Here is a 12,047-nt window from a genome sequence, read left to right on the forward strand (position 1 = left end):
AAACAAACGACGATGTTTTATTCTGTATGAAATACATATATCAGATTTAACCTATTTTCACAATCAGTTTTACATACCGCAGTCTCGCCTCCCAGTCTCTTTGATCTCTCCAATCGGAATAAATCTGAGCGGGAGATTCTGGCTTACAATTCACCATTTCGTGTGACCGCATTTAGCTTTACAATATGATCTCTCTAACGATTTACAACATCGATAACAAATACTGAAATACTTGGCGCTACATTTAAATTTACTAAACCTTGAGCGATATGTTAATCCGTTCCACGACATCCCCACCCCGGTGAAGCAACTGCATTCACCACATCCAGGATAGCCAATCTGGAGATGGGACGCATGATTAACTTAGCTCGATCGCCATTGGTAGTGCGTACCGCCGCTCGTCGTGGTACTCCATCCGCTCCTGGGTACACTTCCTCCACGACGCCTTTTCCTCCATTCTCGACGAGGGATGGCCGGATCACAGATGTACACGATTCCCTGGGCGCATAGGCTCGACATGCTCGCACCATTTCTCCCTGCGAACAAGCGTCGGTAGATACTCATGTACCCAACGTTTCCAAAATCTGTCTCTCATCATCCGTGCGATACGCCACTGCTTCCTAGTAGCGCACTTGACAGGCTGCTCTCCGCGATCTCCAGGAAGGTCCGGAACATTAGCCACTCCTCTTAGCAGATCGTTGGGCGTTAGCGGTGCCTCCTGATCCACAGTGACTGGAAGGTGGGTAAGCGGACGAGAATTAACAATATTCTCCGCCTCAATAAGAAAGCTCTCCAAGACGTGTTCCTTAGGAGCCACCCTCCTTCACAGTATGCGCGAGCACCTTCTTCACACATTGGACCATCCTTTCCCAGATGCCGCCGGCAGCTGGGTTCGCGGGACAGTTAAAGATCCATTCGATTCCTTTGGATGACAGCTCATCCTGGATCTTTTCTGGTTCGAAGACTTCATCGAACTTTCTGGCCTCACGATCTGCTCCAATAAAGTTCTTTCCATTGTCGCTCCTCAATCTGACCACCGGTCCACGGCGGCACATAAAATTCCTCATAGCGATGATGCAGGAATCTGTTGACAAATCGTGGGCTATCTCCAGGTGGACAGCCCTGGTGGTTAGACAAGTAAAGAGTGCGACCCACCTCTTCTCAGTGCGACGTCCAATCGTCACAAACAGCGGACCAAAGTAGTCCAAGCCAGTATACTTGAATGGCCATCCATTCGGCTCCAGCCGGTCCTCTGGCAACGGACCCATCAATGGCGGAATTGGTCGTACTCTCCGGAGTTTGCATAAGTTACAGGTTGCCATAACACTCCGTAAAACCTCTCCTTAAATTGGTTATCCAGAACCTGGTCCGGATCTCGCTTATGGTCGCGTCTAGATTCTGGTGCTTCATCTTCCTGTGGTAGTGACGAACTATCATCTCTGCCAGTGCGTGTTTGTGCGACAGTATGATCGGGCGCCGTGCGTTGAATGGGACGCATTCGGCGGCATCAATCCGTCCACGCGCTCGTATGATTCCATCGTGGTCGACGTAAGGGGATAGTCCTCGTAACTGACTGCCTTTCGCCACTGCCTTTCCTTGAACTTCATCTGCGAACGTATCAGCCTGGGCGCACTGGATCAGTTTCCGTTCTGCCTCCGCGCACTCAGTAGCTGTAATACCGTAGGCCTCACTCTCGTCACTCAATCCACGGCACCGTCGTATGAACCTGAGGATCCACGCTGTGGTCCTGACCAATCGATTATAATTCGAAAATCTCTGCAAAAATATAAACTCGTTGGCAATTACCAGTGTAAACTCACACGGCATCTCTTCTTCTGCGGAGTGTGGACTGTCGCGATCACTTGGAGATGGCTTGGGCCACTGTTCTTCCGACTCCCGCAGAAATGATGGCCCGCTCATCCACCTTGCCCCTTGGCTGAGGTCCACATGGCGCTGTGGCCTCGTCGCGTCATCTGCCACGTTTTCGGCAGACAGTATCCACCTCCATTGAGACACCTCCGTTGACTCTAAGATCTCCGCCACCCGGTTTCCAACGAACTGCTTATACCGCCGGTGGGTGCTGCTTATCCAGTGCAGCACGGTCTTAGAGTCAGTCCATAGCACGCATCTGCTGATCGATACGTCGTGCTCTCGTCTTACGGTGTCCATCAGCCTGGTTCCTAATACAGCTGCTTGGAGCTCCAGGCGCGGGATCGTCATCGTCTTCATCGGGGCGCATTTCGTTTTGGAACACACGAAATAGGACCGCACATCATCGTTGTCATAAGTCGCCCTCCAGAATGCAACTGCTGCGAACGCCGATTGGCTGGAGTCCACAAACACATGTAGCTGCAGTTCACGTACGCATCCCGTGCCAAAGTAGTAGCGTGGACAGCGGAAATCTCTCACGTAATCCATTTCCAGCCTCCAGCTCTCAAACGCTTTGGCTAACTCATCCGGCAACGGCTCGTCCCACTGAACTCCTCTCCGCCAAATCTCACGCATCAATAGTTTGGCGGTTACCATGAAGCAGCTCAAGAATCCTATCGGGTCAAATGTTGACATAACCAGACTTAGGAATTCTCTCTTGGTGGGTGCACGTTCTCCGGTCATCACCCTGCTGGGAACCCTGTGGTACTTTACGCTGAATTTAAAGTCATCCGTCGCTGGGTGCCAGTACATGCCTAATATTTTCTCCTCCGCTTCATTCCATTCAACGTTCGTATTGGATCCTAGTGGGTTCAAAGCCTTGACCACACTTTCCGAACTTGATGAGAAGCGGCACAAATCGAAACCGGCCTCAGCATGAATTTTCCTTACTCGTTCTGATACAGCGATAGCTTCTTTCTCGTCCGAGAAACTATCCACGTAGTCATCTACATTGTGATACTCATTGATGGCCTGAACCGCGCGAGGATCTGCTTGGGCGTATCTTGAAGCGTTTATGGTCTTCACATGATGCGCTGAGCACGGCGAACAAGCGGCTCCGAACGTCATCACAACCATTTCGAACAGATCTGGATCTCGCCGGTCATCTCCATTCCTCCACAGGAATCTCTGGGCGCATCTATCCTGGGGCTGTATCAGCACCTGATGAAACATCTCCTTTATGTCTGCGCAGACCCCGACTGCTCCTTCCCGGAAATGGAAGAGCACGGCTGGCAGGGACTTGAACTGTTGTGGGCCTTTGAGTAGAACTGAGTTCAAAGATGTATTGCCCACTTTGGCTGCGGCATCGAAGACTAGACGGATCTTTCCGGGCTTGTTTGGGTTCTCGACCCCGAAGTGCGGCAGGTACCAGATCTTGTCCCGGTTATCGGCTGCCACTTCCTGCTGCTCCAGGCGTCGTGCGTAACCCTTGTTGACGTAGTCCTCCATGATCGACTTGTAGGCCCGTGCAAAGCTGTCATCCCGTCTCATCTTCCTTTCAATGCCGACAAGTCTTTTGAGTGCCATGTTATAGCTGTCAGGCAGGCTTACTTTATCATCTTTCCACAGCAATCCAGTTTGGTATCGTTCGCCCACTCGCCTAGTCGTCTCGTTCAGGATTCCCAAAGCCCGTGCGTCGCCACTAGCTGCGACTGGTGGCGCCGGCTTCACTCCGAAATTCTCTATTTCGAAATAGTCGCTGACCATCTTCTCGAGATGATCATACTGTGGGACGGCTAGGAGGCACGATCTTTGCATTGGTGAACTCATCTGACTTCTTACAGGACCAAAAACCACCCATCCTAGCTTGGTGGCGGCTGCATAGGGTCCTCCTGCTCCGAAGCTCCTGTTTTGCATAGGTATTCCTAGGTGCGCATGGTCTAGTCCGATTAAAATCCTCGGGACCGCATTACGATACGGTTTCATCGGCAGGCGTGCAGAAGCCTTCGCCGCTTTGACATCTTCCCGACGCAGACTTTGCATCGGAAGATTGAGGTTAGAGACCGCATACACATTTTTCAAAGCATGGCGTTTCGGTCTGCCCGCTTCACTAATCTGGAGGCTGACCATCTTTGTGTTCTCTTTCGCTGACTTGCCACCGAACCATTGAATGTTGAGCTGCCGACTCTCGCCTTTTAGGTTTAGGCTTCGGGTGAGCTCCTCGTCGATCAGGGTCACGGACGAACCTTCGTCGAACAGCGCGTAGGTATCCAGCTGCGTATCCTCCCCGTACAGCGTCACGGGCAAAATACGGAATAGTAAGTGTCCTCCATCTGGATCGACGCAACTTAGGTTCCGATGTGGCAATCCATTCCCGTCACTTGGCTGACGGCCTTCGTCCCGCTTGCGCCATGCATCCTGCGTCTGTGCAGATGCCGTAAGTGGACTTCTCTGGGCCAGATCATCTGGCTGATGTACTTGCTTGTCCACCTTCCTCCTGTCAGCGCCCGCATGTACCATGCGACCGCGATCGCTCCTTTCATTTGGCCATGGTCGACCGTGGGGTTGCGATGGCCGTGTGGGGTTGCCCACCCCGTCATGCAGGAGGTAGTGATGCCCCATCTGGCATCCGTAGACGTTGCTCTTGCTGTTTCTCTTGCAGAACCTGGACATGTGACCGCTCTCCAGGCACGAGAAACAAATCCGATGCCTTCTTACATACTCCATACGGGCAGTCGGAGTAGCGTGGTTGAAATCCTTACAGTCCTTGATAGTGTGTTGCCCCTCGCAAATTGGGCAACTCCTGGGATGATCTTCAAATAGATCCTGATCCTTCTGACTGGTGCTGGCGTGCAATACCCTACGCTTAGGATCCTTGCTGTCGCTGCTCGTAATAGTGCACACTAATTTAGCGAGTTCGTTTAGCCATTCGCTCAAGTGCGCGACAGTTGGGTAGCACCCTATTACGGCGGCGTGCCTGGCCCAATCCAACCTTTTGCTCAGTGGTAGCTTGGCGATCAGCTCTTCCATCAATGTAGGATTTCCTAGGTGCTGCTCCCCGTTCGGGCTTGACTGTAAAAACGCTGCGAGATTGCTGACCCGTGTTGCAAACGGCACGATCTTTATTATATTGTGTTCTTGGATCGGCTGCACCTCTCGCACGCTTTCCAGTTGGCTACGTATCAGTTGCTCCGGGCGTCCATATCGGAAACGTAGCTGATCCATTACAGCCTGAACGTTATTCGGGTGTATAAGCAGCGACTTGACAGATGCTCGCGCTTCACCCTTCAGGGCTTTCACTAGCCTCTGGTTGTTCTCCAACGCAGTACAATTATACGCCGCCGTCGTCTCCGTGAACGCGCATTGGAATATTGGCCATTCCTCAGGCTGACCTTCGAACTCTGGAAGATCAGGCAGTCTGCGCGGCGTCCATCCAATTAACGGGCTCGGCGAAGCTATTCCGTATGAACCAGTTGATTGCGGGGGTACCATCAGGTTGCGAAGAGGTTCCCGCGTAGCTTGCATGTAGCTTAGTGCTGGCTGCACAGTAGCCGTCACGCAGCATGGTGTGGAATAGCTTAACGTTGTACTGTTTGTACTGAGTGTGACTTGTTGCCCTATTGCCAGATTTCCACTCGATTGTGGCGGAAGGTTTCCACTCAATAATGGCGGCAACTGTTCATGTAAAAATGGCGTCACTGACTCAGCCAAATTCGGTGCCAGATTTCCACTCAACAATGGCGGCAGATTTCCACTCAAGTTCTGCCCTGGCGTTCCGCTCAAACATGGCGGCGCATTCGCCGCACCGCTCGCTCCTATACCGCTTGATCCGTTTCTAACGGGATCCTTCGCGGCTGCATCTTGCCCTTCACCTGACCTCGCCTTTTGAAGCTCCCTTTCCAAGGTAGCGATCCTCTCCATCAGCGCCGCAAACTTGGCGGTTGTGGTGTCCGTATCCTGGCCTGATCTATCAGGCTTTGGAGCACCACTTGGGATTAATCCCGGTTGCTTTGGAGTCCGTGGCCGCTGCAGCTCACCGCCCGATAAGCCCGGCACATTCTTCGGAGTGCCGGCTGATGTGGTCGCGGTGGTCGTAGTTGCAGTTGCGGGAGCTCCCGTCTGTCCAATTCGGGGGCTCCGCCGGGGTGAATGTGAAGTCGGCATTGCACGATAAAGGAGTGCGAATAAAAGAAATGACGCCGACCGAAAGAGATCCCCTGGGAGTTGCCTTTAACGTTGCTTAGCCAACACCGAAACAAGAAAGCCAGTCTTGTAGCGTAGAACAATAGCATAAAAACAAACGACGATGTTTTATTCTGTATGAAATACATATATCAGATTTAACCTATTTTCACAATCAGTTTTACATACCGCAGTCTCGCCTCCCAGTCTCTTTGATCTCTCCAATCGGAATAAATCTGAGCGGGAGATTCTGGCTTACAATTCACCATTTCGTGTGACCGCATTTAGCTTTACAATATGATCTCTCGAACGATTTACAACATCGATAACAAATACTGAAATACTTGGCGCTACATTTAAATTTACTAAACCTTGAGCGATATGTTAATCCGTTCCACGACAATTACAATCCTTGACTTGATGAGATCGACTTAGGCAATTAAAACAAAGCTTAGTATCCCTGACAAAGGTACGGCGATTTACGACATCCAGGGCTTTGAATGCTGTACATGCGTATATATTGTGCTGTCCTTGACGATATATACAGTCGCGAGAAGACTGATTTGATCCACTTGCATGATAAGCGTCTTGGCGGCGTCTACTCTGGGCTGGTCTTGGGGATCGCCTTACGAGTATATCCTGACAAGACCTGAAGGTATCGCAATGAGCATAAAGAAAAGCGAATAGATAATTTATGGTGGCGTCTTCCTTGGACGACACACTACAGTTAGCCTAAGCTATATACATTCGTCGGCAGAGTCAATTACCCTACCTAACTCTTCGATATTCAAATTGTTAGCGATTGGCAACGATAGAAAATTCTTAACAAATGATCGAGCGATTAACGTTATCTTGTTATAACGATTTTAAAATTTTCCCACGCATCTTGGTAATTATCATTTCTACCAGCAAAATGTTTAATTAAGGAAAGTGCTTTCCCATCTAAATAAGATTCCAAATAATTAAATTTTTGGCACTTGGAAAGCTTTTCGTTATTATTTACTGAGCTTAAGAACAAATCACTAAATTGGCTCCAATCCTCGTATTTGCCAAATAATGTGGGAATTATAATTTTCTGAAACCTTAAATCAGCTGCTCCCGATGACGTACGAGGTGTGTTCAAAAAGTAAGGTGACTCTTCAAATTTCGCGAATTTCAAATTTTTCGATTATCGAAACCTTTTAGAAGTTATACGAGTTGTGTTCAAAAAGTAAGGTGACTTTTCAAATTTCAAATTTTTCAAATTTTTCGATTATCTTCAGTTTTGGGAACAAGAAAAAGTCACATGGGGCCAAATCCGGTGAATATGGTGGCTGAGGCATTATTGTGGTGTTGTTTTTGGCCAAAAAATCCAAATCCTTTGATCCATATTTTTCGATAGCAAAAAATCGCCGAGCTCGCAAAATAACTTGTAACTTTACGCCTCTCACAGCCAAACAAAAGAGGATGTTCCATTGAAACTTGGTACAGATGTTAGGGAAGAGTGTACCAATATAACAAAACAAAAAAATCGATAATCGAAAAATTTGAAATTCGCGAAATTTGAAGAGTCACCTTACTTTTTGAACACACCTCGTATGCATTTCTTCCAGAAGTTGGTTTTGCCCCTCAAATAGACGCTCCACTGTACTTGATAGAAAATCCGCTCGAAAGACCAAAATTTTGTTATGTTTATGAATTAAGTGGACTGTATTTATTTATTATAGGGTTTGAGTATATTTATTGAAATCAGGCGGTTTTACAAAAGGTTTTAAGCGGGTGCAGGTCGCGAGCGGTTGCCGGTACAAAAAGAAAAGATAATGCATAAGAACGCGTGATATTCCAATACTAATGCAGATCTACTGCTGAATTCAGTGTCACGCCGGTGAGAGGTGAGCTTTCCTTACATTTTACCGCCTCAGATCCCAGATGCAGATCCATAGATTCAGGGCAATAGGAAAACGAAGCGAGAGTATATTGGGGATCTGAAACCATACTGTGAAGTAGCCAAAACTGACAGAGAGTAGGGAAGGCAATGTTCTAATCCTTTCAGGAATAATGGACATATTCCAGGGCCAGCTCATAAGGATGTACTTACATTAGAAAATAAGATATAAACCAGAGAATTGATATTGAAGGTATTTTATTTGGAGTTATACAAATTTAAGTTGGCATTACTGTTTAAGATGGCGACCGATTTAACAGCTGTCAAGTGATTTGTTCTCAGTTTGGTTTGGCAATTCATCATGAATAGACTCAGGCCTTAACAACGCTTGCAATTAGTGCAATTTAATTTCGAAAATTTTATCGTCGACAAAATCGATAGCGTATTTCTGTTTCAATGGCTACGCTAACAAACAAAACTTACGCATTTGGAGTGATGTTAACCCTTAAGTGTATGTCAAAACACCGTTACATACAGAAAAACTGCCTATGTGGTGCGCTTTATGGGCTGGTGGAATCATAGGTCCTTACTTCTTCAAAAACGATGATGCCAAGATCGTTACAGTCATCGAAAATTGGACTACATCCGAGCCAGCCGTGGCTGAAAATGTAATACTACAAGTTCTATACCTTTAAAAAGAACACCCTTTTTATGGAATAAAAAATCACACTGAATACCAAAACTGAAACATTGCGAATATGGATACAGCCATACAAGCTCGGTCACACTGACTTCGACTGATTACCGGGTAAAAGACTCTTGGCAGCCGACGATGCTGATCAGGTGAGGTCCCTGAGAGGACCATGAAATGACCTGGAGTACTGATACGCCGAGTACGCTTTATATCAACCACTGGATATATCTTAAACTCTGTAATCGTCTAAATAAGCAATAAAACCAAAAACGTACTGCAGTTTCCCTGATTAGGTCGAAATCTTCTTTTCAGCAACCACAGCTGACATAAATAAATGTTGGAACGAATTGCTGATTTCCGTTGAAGTATCCCGGCCATAAAAGCAGGACCGTTAAACCTTTTTGGGGGATTTAAATCTGCAAGATAAACATATATTTATCCGTTCCAATCGACTTGCTTGCCTCCACAATTTTTTCTGATCATAATGACCTTTCGATCCTTATATTTCGATTAGTTATATCTGAAACTCTCTAAAGAGGCAATTTGAGATTTCGTATCTAGGATTGCCGCTCTTGTCCGCAATATTGACTTCATTGGTACATTCAAACTCGATTGTCTAATGTATACTGATTATCTTCCCTATATCATAAGTATGCTTTTACAACCATGTTACTTTGCACTTTCTTTTCCGACTGCATGCGGAGTTTAGATCTCCTGTTTAAAGTTATTAAGTATATAACAAGAGGAAACGATATAGTCGAGTGCCGCGACTATAAGATACCCATTACTGTTTTACACAATTTTAAAATATTCATTTTGCTAGTGGAAATTACCCAAGCGCCACCTATTGTCGGAGAAAGCATGTCGAGTAACTGATAGTGACGTCACTGCCCATGTGAGGCCTTATAACCTAAATTTCTTCATAAGTAGCAAAATAATGTTCCAATTTGAAAAATATTTTTTAAATCGGTAGATATTAACGGAAATAAGTTATACAACGTCAAACGAAGGTATTTATAATATTATTATAGACGTCACAGGCGTGGCCCTAAATACGTATTCTTGAGCCTAACTTTGTAGCTCTTTTTTAGTTCCCGAGATTTTTGCATTTTTGGTTTTTTGGGTGTTGTGGGCGTTAGGGTGAGCGTGGCTAGATGGAAAAACAATTCGTATTTGGGGCATCATAAAAATCTACATGCTTAATCCGAAGTATCTATCACTTATAGTTACCGAGATATCAGGTTTTCTTGAAAATGCGAAAACCGTCTTTAGAGCTTGGTGGGCGTACGGGTGGGTGAGGCCAGATAATAGTACTACTAAAAGATGCGCTGGCATCCAAAGTTTATGCATACTGAATTTAAACTTTCTAGCTCTAATAGTTCCCGAGATTTTAGCGATTTTAGTTTTCCGCGATTTGTGGGCGTTAGAGTGGGCGTGGTAGAATGCTGTAATAAACTTGCGCTGTCCCGGGATCTCAAGAATCTTCATTATTAATCTCAACTTTGTATCTGCTATAGTTCCTGAGATCTCAGCGTTCATACGGACGGGTAGACGGACGGATGGACGGACAGACGGACATGGCTCAATCGACTTCGCTATTGATCCTGATCAAGAATATATATACTTTATAGGGTCGAAAACGCTTTCTTCTATCTGTTACATACTTTTCAACGAATCTAGTATACCCTTTTACTCTACGAGTAACGGGTATAAAAAAAATTTTAATTGCTTTACTAGGTTTGAACTGGTATCAAAACTTAATGTTGACTTCTTACCTTAGAATACTACTACTGCTCAATTTACTTTCCCTGGTAAATAATTACTTGCTTACACATAATCTTGTCCGTATGCCGAACCTATTATCTTTTAACGTGCATTTTAGGTCAACAAATAATTTTCAACTTTTTATCTCCCCTAGATGTACATTTGTTGTAACTTATGCCACTCTTGAAATCAGTCCCCCATACACAATAGTGCTCTGTAAGTATTAGATATTTATAAATATATAAGTATATCCAGACGAACCTATTTTTTGTCGAAATTGCTCGTAACAAGCCCTTAATTTCGTTGGCCTTATTTGTACTTCTCACAGTGTAAAGTTCAACAATAATTAAGTGTTTTATTATAAATTATATCGTACAATATTCACTTAAAAGAATTTATTTCCATTTCGCATGTTCTATATGCGACGCCGATTCCAAAACCCGCACCGACCCATGCAGGCCATGCTCGTTTTTTAAAAAACAACAAAGATAATGCTGTTCCAACATCAAGGCCACCACCTGAAAAATAAGATGTCTCAGTGTTATTTTAATCTCACAACTTTTTACTTATATGGATACTTTCAGACATCATGTTGAATTATGTGTTAATGTTAAATTATTTAAACATTTAACCCCACATATCCATAATAAAAAAAAACAGATAAATAAAAAGTATCATTAAATTAGTTTGAGATGCGAGCATGCGTTCATGGAATTCCAATCCGCTGGATAAACGACTCAGCTACCATGATCCAGTATCGAGCTATAAGAATAGTTGGTAGTAGGGCTTGATTGTTGGCCCTCTCCACAGTATGATGGCTGTCAGCAGCAGTATTCATACCAACATCAGGATCAATCGAAGAAAATATATTAACCTCAGCCGCAGACATATGGGCGGAGCCCAACGGAATCGATCTAGACTCTCCCGGCTGGACTAGCGTGTGATGCTTAGCGTTGCACTGACGGCAAGTGTTCGAAGAATTACAATCCTTGACTTGATGAGATCGACTTAGGCAATTAAAACAAAGCTTAGTATTCCTGACAAAGGTACGGCGATTTACGACATCCAGGGCTTTGAATGCAGTACATGCGTATATATTGTGCTGTCCTTGACGATATATACAGTCGCGAGAAGACTGATTTGATCCACTTGCATGATAAGCGTCTTGGCGGCGTCTACTCTGGGCTGGTCTTGGGGGTCGCCATACGTGTATATCCTGACAAGACCTTAAAGTATTGCAATGAGCAAAAAGAAAAGCGAATAGATAATTTATGGTGGCGTCTTCCTTGGACGACACACTACAGTTAGCCCAAGCTATATACAATCGTCGGCAGAGTCAATTACCCTACCTAACTCTACGATATTCAAATTGATAGCGATTGGCAACGATAGAAAATTCTGAACAAATGATCGAGCGATTAACGTTATCTTGTTATAACGATTTTAAAATTTTCCCACGCATCTTGGTAATTATCATTTCTACCAGCAAAATGTTTAATTAAGGAAAGTGCTTTCCCATCTAAATAAGATTCCAAATAATTAAATTTTTGGCACTTGGAAAGCTTTTCGTTATTATTTACTGAGCTTAAGAACAAATCACTAAATTGGCTCCAATCCTCGTATTTGCCAAATAATGTGGGAATTATAATTTTCTGAAACCTTAAATCAGCTGCT

General features: G+C 45.2%; 1 protein-coding gene across 1 annotated transcript; it reads right to left on the reverse strand.

The window, feature by feature from the left end:
• Nucleotides 1-297: 297 nt before the first annotated feature.
• Nucleotides 298-6,347, reverse strand: LOC121530204 (the record flags this gene model as incomplete). Its single annotated transcript, XM_041818842.1, has 5 exons — nt 6,241-6,347; nt 1,364-6,138; nt 818-1,290; nt 569-732; nt 298-536 (listed from the first exon to the last, which is right to left on the reverse strand). Coding segments are annotated over exons 2-5 (5,546 nt in total), but the record flags the coding sequence as incomplete, so codon positions are not given.
• Between the last annotated feature and the right edge of the window lie 5,700 nt (nt 6,348-12,047).

The sequence above is a fragment of the Drosophila eugracilis genome, unplaced genomic scaffold (genome assembly GCF_018153835.1).
Source record: "Drosophila eugracilis isolate 14026-0451.02 unplaced genomic scaffold, ASM1815383v1 contig_389, whole genome shotgun sequence".
In the NCBI taxonomy this organism is placed as follows: domain Eukaryota; kingdom Metazoa; phylum Arthropoda; class Insecta; order Diptera; family Drosophilidae; genus Drosophila; species Drosophila eugracilis.